The sequence below is a fragment of the Schistocerca serialis genome, chromosome 1 (assembly GCF_023864345.2).
Source record: "Schistocerca serialis cubense isolate TAMUIC-IGC-003099 chromosome 1, iqSchSeri2.2, whole genome shotgun sequence".
Classification (NCBI taxonomy): Eukaryota; Metazoa; Arthropoda; class Insecta; order Orthoptera; family Acrididae; genus Schistocerca; species Schistocerca serialis.
The window spans coordinates 832,109,380-832,127,077 of NC_064638.1; the positions used below are offsets into that span (position 1 = coordinate 832,109,380).

Here is a 17,698-nt window from a genome sequence, read left to right on the forward strand (position 1 = left end):
GAGAGGAGCTGAGATACGAGAGCTGTTCATTTTATTTAGTGAGATAATTTTCTGTGATAGTGCTATCTTTTTTCTTTTAAGTGAGGGGCCTCATAATTTTATGAACGTTGAACAGAAATGTGTAAATTGAAAAGGTAGCTTGAACTATTAATAAAAAAGAATTGAATATTTCAGTTGTGGAATGCATACTTTGCCTGCTTAAAGATTTTCCTCAGTAGGACACTTACTGCATGAAATATTTTAATCCATGACTTCTTTTTCTGCAATATGTCTGATAATCCAATAGAAAGTGAATATCTTTTAAAAGAAATTTTTATTATCTTTTACAGAAATATATCTGAACCTGTTGTTGGGAGACCAACTAATAACACAGCAGAAATTCAGGCTGCAACCTATGCTGTAGAAACAGCAAAAAAAGCTGGTAATGAATGAATCATTTTCTTTTTAAAGAATAATTCTACCCAAGTTATTTTCTTTGTCTTTTTACTGGTGACTATGATTTACCTTCAGCAATATGGTAATTAAGAATGTCATTAACTCAGCTTTGGCAATAATGAGACAAGGAATGAGCCATACCAGCATGGCAGTCAAGCAGAGTGACCTAAAAATAAACAAGTCATTAGTACTAGAATTGAAGGCTTTGAGTTTGACTCACTTCAGGAATGAACTGAGTTTTTAACTTGACCTTTCTATCACTGTTGGTCCTGAGCTGATTTCTAAGTTTAGTCTGCAACAGCTGACTGAGATTTTAATTGCATGTGCCTTATGTAATGGAACTGCCATTGGGGATCCTCTGGTATGTGTGCACACTGGCTCTCTTCCTTGATTGATTGTATACAAGTGAAGATTCCATTGTCATGGAACCTATTCACTACAAAACTAACTATTAAGGGACATATTCTATACACCATGAGCCACACTAGAAAGTTTTTTTCCCAAAACCGGTTTTTGGATTTATAACCCATCATCAGTGGCCTTTGATACAGAAGAACAAACAGCTGTACGTATATCAATTTCTATAAAATGACAACTGTATACATAGTCGCCCCCCCATGAACCATGGACCTTGCCGTTGGTGGGGAGGCTTGCGTGCCTCAGCGATACAGATAGCCGTACCGTAGGTGCAACCACAACGGAGGGGTATCTGTTGAGAGGCCAGACAAACGTGTGGTTCCTGAAGAGGGGCAGCAGCCTTTTCAGTAGTTGCAAGGGCAACAGTCTGGATGATTGACTGATCTGGCCTTGTAACAATAACCAAAACGGCATTGCCGTGCCGGTACTGCGAACGGCTGAAAGCAAGGGGAAACTACAGCCGTAATTTTTCCCGAGGGCATACAGCTTTACTGTATGATTACATGATGATGGCGTCCTCTTGGGTAAAATATTCCAGAGGTAAAATAGTCCCCCATTCGGATCTCCGGGCGAGAATTACTCAAGAGGATGTCGTTATCAGGAGAAAGAAAACTGGCGTTCTACGGATCGGAGCGTGGAATGTCAGATCCCTTAATCGGGCAGGTAGGTTAGAAAATTTAAAAAGGGAAATGGATAGGTTGAAGTTAGATATAGTGGGAATTAGTGAAGTTCGGTGGCAGGAGGAACAAGACTTCTGGTCAGGTGACTACAGGGTTATAAACACAAAATCAAATAGGGGTAATGCAGGAGTAGGTTTAATAATGAATAGGAAAATAGGAATGCGGGTAAGCTACTACAAACAGCATAGTGAACGCATTATTATGGCCAAGATAGATACGAAGCCCACACCTACTACAGTAGTACAAGTTTATATGCCAACTAGCTCTGCAGATGACGAAGAAATTGAAGAAATGTATGATGAAATAAAAGAAATTATTCAGATTGTGAAGGGAGACGAAAATTTAATAGTCATGGGTGACTGGAATTCGAGTGTAGGGAAAGGGAGAGAAGGAAACATAGTAGGTGAATATGGATTGGGGGACAGAAATGAAAGAGGAAGCCGCCTTGTAGAATTTTGCACAGAGCACAACATAATCATAACTAACACTTGGTTTAAGAATCATGAAAGAAGGTTGTATACATGGAAGAACCCTGGAGATACTAAAAGGTATCAGATAGATTATATAATGGTAAGACAGAGATTTAGGAACCAGGTTTTAAATTGTAAGACATTTCCAGGGGCAGATGTGGACTCTGACCACAATCTATTGGTTATGACCTGTAGATTAAAACTGAAGAAACTGCAAAAAGGTGGGAATTTAAGGAGATGGGACCTGGATAAACTAAAAGAACCAGAGGTTGTACAGAGATTCAGGGAGAGCATAAGGGAGCAATTGACAGGAATGGGGGAAATAAATACAGTAGAAGAAGAATGGGTAGCTTTGAGGGATGAAGTAGTGAAGGCAGCAGAGGATCAAGTAGGTAAAAAGACGAGGGCTAGTAGAAATCCTTGGGTAACAGAAGAAATATTGAATTTAATTGATGAAAGGAGAAAATATAAAAATGCAGTAAGTGAAACAGGCAAAAAGGAATACAAACGTCTCAAAAATGAGATCGACAGGAAGTGCAAAATGGCTAAGCAGGGATGGCTAGAGGACAAATGTAAGGATGTAGAGGCCTATCTCACTAGGGGTAAGATAGATACCGCCTACAGGAAAATTAAAGAAACCTTTGGAGATAAGAGAACGACTTGTATGAATATCAAGAACTCAGATGGAAACCCAGTTCTAAGCAAAGAAGGGAAAGCAGAAAGGTGGAAGGAGTATATAGAGGGTCTATACAAGGGCGATGTACTTGAGGACAATATTATGGAAATGGAAGAGGATGTAGATGAAAATGAAATGGGAGATATGATACTGCGTGAAGAGTTTGACAGAGCACTGAGGGACCTGAGTCGAAACAAAGCCCCCGGAGTAGACAATATTCCATTGGAACTACTGACGGCCGTGGGAGAGCCAGTCCTGACAAAACTCTACCATCTGGTGAGGAAGATGTATGAGACAGACGAAATACCCTCAGACTTCAAGAAGAATATAATAATTCCAATCCCAAAGAAAGCAGGTGTTGACAGATGTGAAAATTACCGAACTATCAGCTTAATAAGTCACAGCTGCAAAATACTAACACGAATTCTTTACAGACGAATGGAAAAACTGGTAGAGGCCAACCTCGGGGAAGATCAGTTTGGATTCCGTAGAAACACTGGAACACGTGAGGCAATACTGACCTTACGACTTATCTTAGAAGAAAGATTAAGGAAAGGCAAACCTACGTTTCTAGCATTTGTAGACTTAGAGAAAGCTTTTGACAATGTTGACTGGAATACTCTCTTTCAAATTCTAAAGGTGGCAGGGATAAAATACAGGGAGCGAAAGGCTATTTACAATTTGTACAGAAACCAGATGGCAGTTATAAGAGTCGAGGGGTATGAAAGGGAAGCAGTGGTTGGGAAGGGAGTGAGACAGGGTTGTAGCCTATCCCCGATGTTATTCAATCTGTATATTGAGCAAGCAGTAAAGGAAACAAAAGAAAAATTCGGAGTAGGTATTAAAATCCATGGAGAAGAAATAAAAACTTTGAGGTTCGCCGATGACATTGTAATTCTGTCAGAGACAGCAAAGGACTTGGAAGAGCAGTTGAATGGAATGGACAGTGTCTTGAAAGGAGGATATAAGATGAACATCAACAAAAGCAAAACAAGGATAATGGAATGTAGTCTAATTAAGTCGGGTGATGCTGAGGGAATTAGATTAGGAAATGAGGCACTTAAAGTAGTAAAGGAGTTTTGCTATTTGGGGAGCAAAATAACTGATGATGGTCGAAGTAGAGAGGATATAAAATGTAGGCTGGCAATGGCAAGGAAAGCGTTTCTGAAGAAGAGAAATTTGTTAACATCGAGTATTGATTTAAGTGTCAGGAAGTCATTTCTGAAAGTATTTGTATGGAGTGTAGCCATGTATGGAAGTGAAACATGGACGATAAATAGTTTGGACAAGAAGAGAATAGAAGCTTTCAAAATGTGGTGCTACAGAAGAATGCTGAAGATTAGATGGGTAGATCACATAACTAATGAGGAAGTATTGAATAGGACTGGGGAGAAGAGAAGTTTGTGGCACAACTTGACCAGAAGAAGGGATCGGTTGGTAGGTCATGTTCTGAGGCATCAAGGGATCACCAATTTAGTATTGGAGGGCAGCGTGGAGGGTAAAAATCATAGAGGGAGACCAAGAGATGAATACACTAAGCAGATTCAGAAGGATGTAGGTTGCAGTAGGTACTGGGAGCTGAAAAAGCTTGCACAGGATAGAGTAGCATGGAGAGCTGCATCAAACCAGTCTCAGGACTGAAGACCACAAAAACAACATACATAGTCGCAGTAATATGTGTCTACTTACATTATGTCCTTTTGCAGCATACAACAGGATACGAAATCTGTCCTTCATATACTGTTTGTAGTGTATGATATTGCTGTCAAATCTTTGGCAGTGACAATTTCTGATTACATTTGACATAACTGTCACATAGTGTAAACATGGAACTGACATGTTGAAAGGTGGCTACACTGAGCCACAGCGCCAGAGATTGCGCCAAAGAGTTTTATTCCGCCGCCTCCTCTGGCAGTTCTTGTCGAGAAGTCGTGGTGGAGAGTGCTTGGCGAGATGTGGCAGTAGTCAGTGCTTGTTGAGATGTGGTAGGAGTCTGTCGGTGTTGAGATGTTGTAGTAGGGAGTGCTTGTTCCAGGTTTAATGCAGTTGTTTGATGGGCTAGACAGCAGATGTTGTTCGAATGGAGATATTGTAATGATCAGAGTGCTTTTCGTCAATATATATGAAGGTAAAAAAATTCCCTTTTTTTTTTCATCTCAATGTCGTAAATAATGCGTCATTACAGGTTCAGTCAACAAAGCATCTGGCTTGTGTTCTTGTATTAGAGTGTAATTCTGGTTTCCTAACGCAATTATAGTATTTCTATTTTTTTTTAAATTGCTTCAGTATAAATGGTGTTCAAAATATCTGGTCTTATTGACGAAGAACCGTGCCAGATGTGTACGTTGAATCACACTTCCACACACAGAACAATTACACTTGTGTCTTGGTTTTGTAGGTTTTATAGTTGCTGGGAACTTAATTAATTAATTGTATTAACGGAAATTTTCTTTCATTCTTTGTTGTTTTTCTATGCAGTCAGATTGCGTAATAATACTAGTCAGGGCCAACCGGATACAAGACTGCGTAACCGGACAGTCATATATATATATATATATATATATATATATATATATATATATATATATATATATATATATATATATATATATATATATCTAAAAAGAAAGATGATGAAACTTACCAAACAAAAGCGCTGGCAGGTCGATAGACACACAAACAACCACAAACATACACACAAAATTCTAGCTTTCGCAACCAATGGTTGCCTCGTCAGGAAAGAGGGAAGGAGAAGGAAAGACAAAAGGATATGGGTTTTAAGGGAGAGGGTAAGGAGTCATTCCAATCCCGGGAGCGGAAAGACTTACCTTAGGGGGAAAAAAGGACAGGTATACACTCGCACACACACACACACACACACATATCCATCCACACATACACAGACACAAGCAGACATTTGTAAAGGCAAAGAGTTTGGGCAGAGTTTGCCCAAACTCTTTGCCTTTACAAATGTCTGCTTGTGTCTGTGTATGTGTGGATGGATATGTGTGTGTGTGTGCGAGTGTATACCTGTATACCTGTATACCTGTCCTTTTTTCCCCCTAAGGTAAGTCTTTCCGCTCCCGGGATTGGAATGACTCCTTACCCTCTCCCTTAAAACCCATATCCTTTTGTCTTTCCTTCTCCTTCCCTCTTTCCTGACGAGGCAACCATTGGTTGCGAAAGCTAGAATTTTGTGTGTATGTTTGTGGTTGTTTGTGTGTCTATCGACCTGCCAGCGCTTTTGTTTGGTAAGTTTCATCATCTTTCTTTTTAGACATATTTTTCCCACGTGGAATGTTTCCCTCTATTATATATATATAAAAAAACAAAGATGAGGTGACTTACCGAACAAAAGCGCTGGCAGGTCGATAGACACACAAACACACACAAACATACACACAAAATTCAAGCTTTCGCAACAAACTGTTGCCTCATCAGGAAAGAGGGAAGGAGAGGGGAAGACGAAAGGAAGTGGGTTTTAAGGGAGAGGGTAAGGAGTCATTCCAATCCCGGGAGCGGAAAGACTTACCTTAGGGGTATAAAAACAAAGATGAGGTGACTTACCGAACAAAAGCGCTGGCAGGTCGATAGACACACAAACACACACAAACATACACACAAAATTCAAGCTTTCGCAACAAACTGTTGCCTCATCAGGAAAGAGGGAAGGAGAGGGGAAGACGAAAGGAAGTGGGTTTTAAGGGAGAGGGTAAGGAGTCATTCCAATCCCGGGAGCGGAAAGACTTACCTTAGGGGGAAAAAAGGACAGGTATACACTCGTACACACGCACATATCCATCCACACATACAGACACAAGCTTGTGTATATATATATAAAAAAAAAAGCCCCCACGCACGTGGCGACCGCTGCTTCGGATCGTCCCTTGGAATTCTTCTGATTGTAAAAATAGCAGACAGTAGTATTGTTGTAATAATTTGTAGTTTAGTAATTGTAGTCTATATTGCATGTGTAGATTTGGTAATTGTCATTCTTCTAATGGTATTTTTTGCAGAATTTAATTTTTGTTGTCTTGTATACGGGTTTGACAATTTTGTGCAGTTAGGAAGATTTCAATTGTTCGTTAATCGTGTTTGAGGGAAGCATTTCGTGTGAATGATATTGTTGGTGATAAAGTGTCATTGTGTGTGATTTTTGTATAGTGACGAGTTTTGTATGTTTTGTAAATGATTACGTGATCGATGAAAAAGGCAAAAATGATGAATAGTGAGAATGACGAAATTGTTAACATGGTGAACTCGCCAACACAGGAGAACAGGATGATGAATAATAAAGTAGAAAACAATTTAATAAGCAGGGAAAATAGTCCAGAACCAGTTCAAAATTCTTCACAATCAAAACATTTTCAGAATACGAGATTAACGACAGAAGACTCTGGAATAGTATCGAACACAGATAGATTTACAGCTTTGACGGAAGAAGTTGGTTTTGCGGGAAATGTTAGGGGCGAAAAGAATTTCGAACCAGTTAATATGGAGCAGTTGATGAGTGCAATATTTAATTTGGGATCTGAATTAAAAACAGTGGGATCACAGTTACGATCTGAATTTAAAACAGAGATGGGAACTTCGGCAACACGGTTAAAAACTGATATGGTAACAATGGAAACACGGTTAGACTCACGAATAGGGACATGTTTCAAAAACATGAAAGATGAATTAAAGAAAGAAATTAGAGAGGAAGTACAACCGATTTTGAATGCTCACAATAATAGATTAATTTCAATAGAAATCAGACAAAAGGAACAGGATAGAGAACAGGAAGAAAGAGATCGCGCGATAGTACAAAAATTTTCAGAGTTAAATTTACAACGTGCACATGATAAGGAAGAAATATTTGAAAGAATCGAGGAATCCGTACCAAATGACAGAATAAATAACCTAACACAACAATATGAACAGTTAACTACTAGATGTGTCAATACTGAAATCCGAGTCGCGACACTTACGGAAGACGTAAATAAACAGAAAGAACAAATAGGTGGCTTATCGGAAAGAGTTGAGGAGATTGCAGATGACAAGTCTTAGTTTAAATGGGGACAGAGATTCAGATGATACAGCACCATTGCCATTTGCAGAAACCGAAGAGTACCAGAACATAAATAAGCATGTTGAAAATCAGGGAAAATTTAATGAACGCGTCAAAAGGGAATTTGAGGCATTACGAAAGCAAGTCAAACAAATTGAAGGCGAAATCGTAGGAAAAGACAGCAGAAGAAATTTAGAATCACAGATAGCAGAGGGGTTGGAAGAAAGTAATTTGTTTCATTTACGAGATGCAACAAGAGAGCGCCAGGCGCGCGAACTTCACAATAATCGACATTCGGACTGGGACAGACGCGGTAGGTCTTTGTCGCCACGAGAAGAAAACTTTGACTATAAACACTTCTTGACTGTTCGGAAATGTAAGATCTTTTGTAATTCTAAGAATGACATACATCCATGTTCATGGTTAGATCAATTTATGTACGCACTTCCACCAAATTGGCCACTGAGTCACAAACTGGAATTTATGTGTGGATATTTAGAAAACGAACCGGCGACGCGGATGCGCGCACTTATTAGAGATTGTAGTAATCTAAATGATTTTTATCATGCATTTCTATCGGCATATTGGTCCGAAAACACGCAAGACAGAGTCAAACATAGTCTTATTATGCAGCGTAATTTCAAATAGTCAGAGTTTCGCACGCCAGCAGAATATTTTGAAGACATGATTCGAAAGAATCAGTTCCTTTCCAACCCTTATAGCCCGACTGAATTAATTCGCATTTGTTTAACTAAGCTGCCACAATCCATAAGACAAATTGCTTTAGCTGGAAGATGTAAAGACGTCATTGAGACTTTTAAGACTTTGCTACAAGAACTCGAGTATGACAACGACGACAGGACTTCTGTAGTTTTTTCAGTAACAGTAATTACAATAGATTTTCAGAGAAAAGGGATAGTGATCGGAACGGGCGTTATATGGGTAATTTTGAGAATGACAGACGTAACAGACAGGACAATAGATACCAGCCTTATGACAATAACAGACGTTCTAACAGAAATTACACAGACAATTATAATAACGGTAATTCGTACCGGAATGATCAATCATACGGAAACAGTAATCGGTATCGTCAAGACAGAAATTATTCATACAGTAATATAAATTCTTACTACAGAAATAACCAGGGTAGTAGGTCTAACAGTAATTTCAGAAGTGACAGTCGAAATTACACAAGAAGTAGTCATGCAGACAGACAGGAAAATAGAAATTTTAATAACAGACACAACCAAGAATTTGTATCTAACAGACAGGAGGGACCTAATTGGCATCCTCCACGTGACAGAACTTCAGAGAGACAAGTGCAAATCGTAGAAATTGATCCGCGAAATGACGCGAATAATCAAAGACGTGACGCAAGCAATCGACAATGAGTTGTAGCTTCGGCTTCTGGCAGCAATATAGACGGTTCAGAAAGTAATGACACTACGACTTTACACTACGTACGCCTGGAAGACATGAGAGACATTTTGCTAGACGAAAAGGAAAATAATGTAGACACATTTTTACATCCTGTTATTGAAGTATGTGTGGGTAAGAATAAGTTCACTGCAGTTTTAGATTCTGGGAGCCCATTGAATGTCATTAGTGAATCAGGTTTTCGTATATGTGTAAGAACTATTGCTTGTCCTGTGTTACCTGTTTCTAAAACTACAATTCGAGGAGCGATTTCTGGAAAAAGTATGGAAGTCAAACAACAGACCAACTTAAATTTCATTTGTCAAGGATACGAATTTTCTGCTAATTTTATTATTGTTCCGTTACTCAGTACACAAATTATATTAGGTATGGAGTACCTATGGAGTACCTATGGAGTACCTTAACACACGTAAGGCAATTTTGAACTTTAAAGAAGGAAGTGTGAATTTGACTGTTGCCGGAATGCCGAAATGTTTGAAATTTTTCGAGTGTTTAACAAGATCTGAATCAGATACAAAATGTTTAAGGTTTCTTACTTCTGATGTTTTCGTTGAGCATTATGACGACAGTGTGTTTATTCATGACAACGACAATAGATACAGAGACGCGATGGATGATATAATTAATAGTGAAGAATTAATTAATGAAAAGGTTAAGAAAGCTGAAGTGCCAGATGACGTTGCAAGAGAAGAACTGCACCAAATTTTGACTTCACATGCTACAGTATTTAGTCATCACACAGGAACTATACAAGGCTTACAATATTTATTTAAAGTAAAAGAACACACACCATTTCGGGGGGAAACGTGCGCTATTCCTTTGGCTTACAGAGACAAGGTTAAGAGTGAACTTCAATACATGTTAGATCAAGGCATTATTGAGCCAGCAGTCAGTCCTTATACCAGCCCATTACACGTCGTTCTTAAAAAGGATGGGTCAATTCGTTTGGTTCTGGATTCCAGACAGATAAATAATATCATCATTCCTGAAACTGACCGTCCACAAAATTTAGATGAACTTCTTCAACATTTCCATGGAATTAAAGTTTTATCCACGATTGATATGCACGCAAGTTTTTGACAAATAGAACTCCACCCTGATTGTAGAAAAGACACTGCCTTTTTAGTCTTTGGTAACTGTTATCAGTTTCGGAAATTACCATTTGGACTTACTGTGTCTTCAGCAGCATTCATTCGTAGTTTAAACGAAATTTTACCTGTTCATCTTCGTGACAATATTACTTCATATGTTGACGATATTCTTATTGCCAAACGTTCTTGGAGTGAGCACAACAAAATTTTGGATTCATTATTACGTATCTTTGCAACAGCTGGCATTACAGTGAACTTGGAAAAATCTGAATTTGGTCGTTCTCAGGTGAAATTTCTCGGTCACATTATTTCTACAGAAGGTATTCTTCCTGATCCAGAGAAACTAGACGCTATTCGTAATTATGCTGTTCCTACCACAAAACGTGATGTTCGTAGTTTCCTTGGTGTCTGTAATTTTCTTAGACGCTTTGTTAGATTGGACGATTTGGCCACACCTCGTTTATGTGAACTATCTGGAAAGAATTCTAATTGGTGTTGGGATGAGGAAGCTCAGTCAGAATTTGAACAACTTCGTGATGCTTTAGTTGCTGCTCCACTTCTTTCACATCCGGATTTATCTAAAGATTTTTGTTAGACAGTATTATTTAGTTCGCAATGATATTCTTTTTAAACGAAAATCGGTCGACAACTCGGTTTGGTTAGTTTGTATTCCTGATGAGTGGATCAATAAATTGATTTGGTACACACATTTCAGTTATGCACACTTTGGTCCCAGAAAATGCTTTCATAAATTACGAGAAAATTGTTACTTCAGTAATATGGAAAAACGTATTCGATCTGTTCTTGCCAAATGCAAATTATGTCAAAAGGCTAAGCCGCCAACTATTTCTCACAGAGCACCGTTATTTCCTATCATTCCAGCGAAATTAAAGGAGATGGCTGCAGTTGATTTGTTCGGTCCAGTGGTTCGTTCTACTAATGGTTTTGCTTACATTTTGGTAGCAGTGGAATTGACATCAAAATATGTGTGTTTTACACCTTTACGCAAAGCAACAGTTCGTTCAGTATCTAATGCTTTCATCAAACATTTTCTTAAAGAAGTGGGTCATGTTGATAAGGTCATATCAGATAATGGATCACAGTTTCGCCTAAAATTTGGCTTTGTACTCTACGGCGTCGTAAGATTAAACCAATTTTCATTTCACTTTTTCACCCTCAATCTAACGCTTCAGAGAGATGGACGAAGGAAATCAATAAATTGTGTCGACTTTATTGTCATCAGAATCACAGAACGTGGGATGAGTATCTTCATATTTTTCAAAATATTCTGAATGAACTCCCTAATGATTCAACTTCTTAACTGCCTATATTGATATTAAAAAATAAAGCACCGACAAATCGCATTTCTGAAATCGTTCCTTTTCCGCCTTCATGGACACTTCGGCATTCTGAAGTTGTCAACCTGGCTCTGCAAAATATTGCATCTGCGGCTGCTAGAAGAGAGAAATCAGCTAAACGTCCAGGTCGTTTAAAAACTTTATCAGTTGGTCAAAAGGTATTAATTAAGTCTCATCGTTTGTCTCACAAAGGAAAGGGCTTGTGTCGCAAATTTTTTCTGCTTTATAATGGTCCATACAGAGTTCGCAAAATTATTCATGATAACACTGTCGAAGTAGAAACTCTTAAATCTCGGCGCTCTAAGGGAATACATCACATATCGAACGTTAAAATTTTTGTGGAATGACATACTTTTGAGAGACTAACAGTTACATGTAAACATGCAGAGAATATAAGGATACCGCGCTGCGTTCCGGCGGCGGCACATACTCAAAGCAACAGTGAAGTCTGCGCGCCGCACAAGGCAGTCGTTGACCGCAAACAATTACTTCCTACGTCATGCGCCTACAGCTGATCGAGCGCTCAGTGCGAATGCACTGACAGCCGTAAACAAATACACAGTCTAATTTCTCTTATTAAATTCAGTATAAAGCTATAGTGACTTAGTAAATTATGTTATTAACGTTCAGTATTTTTCAGGATACGGTTGTAGAAAATATTTAAGAACTTCAGGTAATTTCTGTGTGTGTCCGACGTTAAAAGGACTTGCTATCGAGAAATTTTCATGAAGAATGTAATTTCGAAGAAGAAAGTAATAAACTAAAAAGGGTAACTATTAATTGAGGTTATTTTTCAGGTAACATAATTCCACTTAGGTACGTACTTTAGATGTAATTTGCTGCTCGCGATTACGTGATTCATACTTTGTGCTAATTTCATGTTCTATGAATTTACTTGTGAAGCGACGTGCTTGAGTACATTTACTGATTTTGACAATGATTGATTAATGAACAGGGTTGTTACTTATGTATATTATGCATCGCTTGGCTGCTATGCTTTTTCACTGATGTCATATTTTTTAATTATGTGCCTGCTGTGCTTATTTATTTAAATTATAATTGTCACCTTATTAATTGTGCTGACTGTGGTTATGTATGTAAGTTATACTTTGTGATTTATCTGCTTGCGCCTTCATGTTTACTTATTAAGATTACATACGAACATTTATTTGCTTATACTGATTGCATATTTACACATTTCTGTTTTGTTGTCATAACTACTCTTCAATTTAGAATATAGCAATGCTGATGTACAGTGTACGAACATAGAGTTTAGGTTACACTATGGTATTAATTATAGATTGTTTGCTTGGCAGAGCCTCGTTGTAGGAACTGTGCTGCATCCACTTCTTGACATTCTGTTCTCTACTGGTATATTTACTCGCTATTGCATGTTTTGCTTACGCTCAGTGCCTTATATTTTTAAGATAAGAAACTGAACTGCTATAATTCTACGAACGACGTTGGTACAAGAAACTTCATTGAAGTCACATGAGCTGGAGGTTTTATGGAAGCTGTATAAATTTATGCTAATAGGAAGGAAGCTAACGACATGACATACCAACACTAGGGTTAGACCATTGACAGTTATTACACTGCATTCTTCGTGAGCAATTGAAATAGGAAGTGACACTTGACACAAGAAATACTCCACATGTATGTTTCTGATTTGCCATGATTCTTGAAGTGGTGTACACACTGTGAAATATTATGATTTATTCACTCAAAGTCTTACGTGATCTTTCATACTATGTACTCGTACTTACTTACTGAGAGTTATTCAAACTAAAGGCTGTTAGAAGTCATGTATGCATTTCTTTTGTTTAATGATGGACAAGGTAACCAAAATGTATCTTATAATTCATAATGAGTAGAAGATTTGGGTCAGATGGATTACACAGAGGTTGTGTGTGGACACTGTGTCTTCGGATTGCATGGGATGATGAATTGAAGTTTGCATTAGGATTTTATCTGTACTTGTTCAAGGAGACTGACTAGAGGAAGAAGTTGTTATGGAAGTGAAATGATATTGATGATAAGATTTATATGTATCGACGTAAGAGGTATTATTGAAGTATTGAGATTATGTGATGCTGATGATTATTGGAGTTTTGGTGGATAAGAGGTAAAGTAAGTGAGGTGCATATTTTTTTTGTTGGTTTATATGGAACAAGGAGGATGAAGATGGCAGACTAGAACACTCAAGTAGAAGGAAGATTGTCTACACACACACTTTGTTAAATCACTAAGCAGTATATACCTTTTTTTTGAGAGAGGAAGCTTTTGCATATCTTGGTACACTGACAGTTGTTCAGCAACCGTACATTTGATTTGGCTTGGCAAACATTGGTCTTGACATGATGACTACGACGTTGACTAACTATTATTGACTGTTATACATTGCTGCCACTACTACTTGATACACATGATGAACATCACATTTTGACAGAATTGCATTTACACAGTTAACACTATTCAATTACACAGTAGTACTTAATGTGGACGAAAGATGAGTGGTGTGTTTTGTGTGTTTTCCTTTCCTAATCCCAAATAATTGGTACCGACCTATCTCCTAAATATTATTTTACTTGTTTGTTGTGGCTTGCACTGACACCCATAAATATTATAGGTTTACTGATATTTGTGTATTTGTAATAGTTAATATGACAATTATCTGATATCATTTGTGTGTTTATTATAATTTGTATGTTTAGTGTAAGAGCATTGATAATAATTTTGTAAAAACAATTGTGTGTGCATTCAAACTGTTGTTCACACCTGCACCTGTTCAACATTAATGGGTGCCACTTAGAAATGTCTGATTAGTGATAGTGAATATTATGGACTGTTACTTGCACTTTTCTACATGATTGGTGCCACTAGGACATGTTTAATTTCTGCTGATAAACTCTGATGAACATTGTGATTAGTGATAGTGAATATTATGGACTGCTGTCTGCACCTGCTCAACATTACTGGGTGCCACTGATGGACTGCTTCTACTGAGATAATGTCACTTGTTGGTGTCTGCACCTGTTCAACAATGCTGGGTGCCACTGATGGACTGCTTCTACTGAAAAGATGTCACTTGTTGGTGTCTGCACCTGCTTAACATTACTGGGTGCCACGGATAAAACTGCTTCTACTGAAATGTCACGTGTTGGTGTCTGCACCTGTTCAACATTGCTGGGTGCTACTGATGGAACTGCTTCTACTGAAATGTCACTTGTTGGTCTCTGCACTTGTTCAACATTGCTGGGTGCCACTGATGGAACTGTTTCTACTGAAATAATGTCACTTGTTCAACATTGCTGGGTGCCACTAATGGAACTGCTTCTATTGAAATGATGTCACTTGTCGGTGTCTGCACCTACTCAACATTGCTGGGTGCCACTGTTGGAATTGTTTCTACTGAAATGATGTTACTTCTTGCTGTCTGCACCTGTTCAACATTGCTGGGTGCCACAGATGGAACTGCTTCTACTGAAATGAAGTCACTTATTGGTGTCTGCACCTACTCAACATTACTGGGTGCCACTGATGGACTGCTTCTACTGAAATAATGTCACGTGTTGGTGTCTGCACCTGTTCAACATTGCTGGGTGCCACTGATGGAACTGCTTCTACTGAAATGTCACTTGTTGGTCTCTGCACCTGTTCAACATTGCTGGGTGCCACTGATATTTTTAAGATAAGAAAATGACGAACGACATTAGTACAAGAAACTTCATAAAAGTCACATGAGCTGGAGGTTTTATGGAAGCTGTATAAATTTATGCTAATAGGAAGGAAGCTAACAACATGACATACCAACACTAGGGTTAGACCATTGACAGTTATTACACTGCATTCTTCTTGAGCAATTGAAATAGGAAGTGACACCTGACACAAGAAATACTCCACTTGTATGTTTCTGATTTGCCATGATTTTTGAAGTGGTGTACACACTGTGAAATATTATGATTTATTCACTCAAAGTCTTATGTGATCTTTCATACTACGTACTTGTACTTACTTACTGAGAGTTTTTCAAACTAAAGGCTGTTAGAAGTCATGTATGCATTTCTTTTGTTTAATGATGGACAAGGTAACCAAAATGTATCATATAATTCATAATGAGTAGAAGATTTGGGTCAGATGGATTACACAGAGGTTGTGTGTGGACACTGTGTCTTCGGATTGTATGGGATAATGAATTGAAGTTTGCACTAGAATTTTATCTGTACTTGTTCGAGGAGACTGACTAGAGGAAAGAGTTGTTATGGAAGTGAAATGATATTGACGATAAGGTTTATATGTGCTGACGTATTGAAGAGATATTATTGAGGTATTGAGATTGTGTGAAGTTGATGATTATTGGAGTTTTGGTGGACAAGAGGTAAGTTAAATGATATTGATGATAAGGTTTATATGTATCGACGTAAGAGGTATTATTGAAGTATTAAGATTATGTAATGATTATTGGAGTTTTGCTGGATAAGAGGCAAAGTAAGTGAGGAGAAATTTTTTTTTTTTTTTTTTTTTTTTTTTTTTTTTTTTTTTTTTTTTTTTAGCAAGGAGGATGAAGATGGCAGACTAGAACACTCAAGTAGAAGGAAGATTGTCTACACACACAAACTTTGTTAAATCACTAAGCAGTATATACTTTTTTTTGGAGAGAGGAAGTAATTGCATATCTTGGCACACTGACAGTTGTTCAGCAACAGTACATTTGATTTGGCTTGGCAGACATTGCTCTTGACATGATGACTACGGTGTTGACTAACTATTATTGGCTGTTGTACATTGCTGCCACTACTACTTGATACACATGATTAACATCAAATGTTGACAGAATTGCATTTACACAGTTAACACTATTCAATTACACAGTAGCACTAATGTGGACGAAAGATGAGTGAGTGTGTTTTGTGTGTTTTCCCTTCCTAATCCCAGATAATTGGTACCGACCTATCTCGTAAATATTATTTTACTTGTTTGTTGTGGCTTGCACTGACACCCACAAATATTATAGGTTTACTGATATTTGTGTATTTGTAATAGTAATATGACAATTATCTGATATCATTTGTGTGTTTATTATAATTTGTATGTTTAGTGTAAGAGCATTGATAATAATTTTGTAAAAAGCAATTGTGTGTGCATTCAAACTGTTGTTCACACCTGCGCCTGTTCAACATTGATGTGTGACACTTAGAAATGTTTAATTTCTGCTGATGAACTGTGTGATTAGTGATAGTGAATATTATGGACTGTTACTGGCACTTTTTCTACAAGATTGGGGCAACTAGGACATGTTTAATTTCTGCTGATAAACTCTGATGAACAGTGTGATTAGTGATAGTGAATATTATGGACTGCTGTCTGCACCTGTTCAACATTACTGGGTGTCACTAGTGGAACTGCTTATACTGAAATGATGTCACTTGTTGCTGTCTGCACCTGCTCAACATTGCTGGGTGCCAGTAATGGAACTGCTTCTGCTGAATGATGTCACTTGTTGGTGTCTGCACCTGCTCAACATTGCTGGGTGCCACTGATGAAACTGTTTCTACTGAAATAATGTCACTTGTTGCTGTCTGCACCTGTCAACATTACTGGGTGCCACTGATGGAACTGTTTCTACTGAAATGATGTCACTTGTTGGTGTCTGCACCTGTTCAACATTGCTGGGTGCCACTGATGGAACTGCTTCTACTGAAATGATGTCACTTGTTGGTGGCTGCACCTGTTCAACATTGCTGGCTGCCACTGATGGAACTGTTTCTACTGAAATGATGTCACTTGTTGGTGTCTGCACCTGTTCAACATTACTGGGTGCCACTGATGGAGTGTGCTTGGCGAGATGTGGCAGTAGTCAGTGCTTGTTGAGATGTGGTAGGAGTCAGTCGGTGTTGAGATGTTGTAGTAGGGAGTGCTTGTTCCATGTTTTATGCAGTTGTTTGATGGGCTAGACAGCAGATGTTGTTCGAATGGAGATATTGTAATGATCAGAGTGCTTTTCGTCAATATATATGAAGGTAAAAAAATTCCCCCCCCTTTTTTTTTTTCATTATTTCAATGTCTTAAATAATGCGTCAT

General features: G+C 38.1%; 1 protein-coding gene across 2 annotated transcripts in view; it reads left to right on the forward strand.

Annotated features, from left to right (window-relative positions):
* Positions 1-17,698, forward strand: part of LOC126484806 (ribonuclease H1) — a 159,336-nt gene that overhangs the window by 90,472 nt on the left and 51,166 nt on the right. For both annotated transcript variants that reach the window (XR_007587903.1, XM_050108406.1), the window contains exon 4: positions 330-421. Coding sequence is in view for 1 of the 2 variants with exons in the window: in XM_050108406.1 (XP_049964363.1) it covers positions 330-421 (92 nt within the window). In the remaining variant the exon portion in view is untranslated. The remainder of the gene's footprint in view (positions 1-329; positions 422-17,698) is intronic.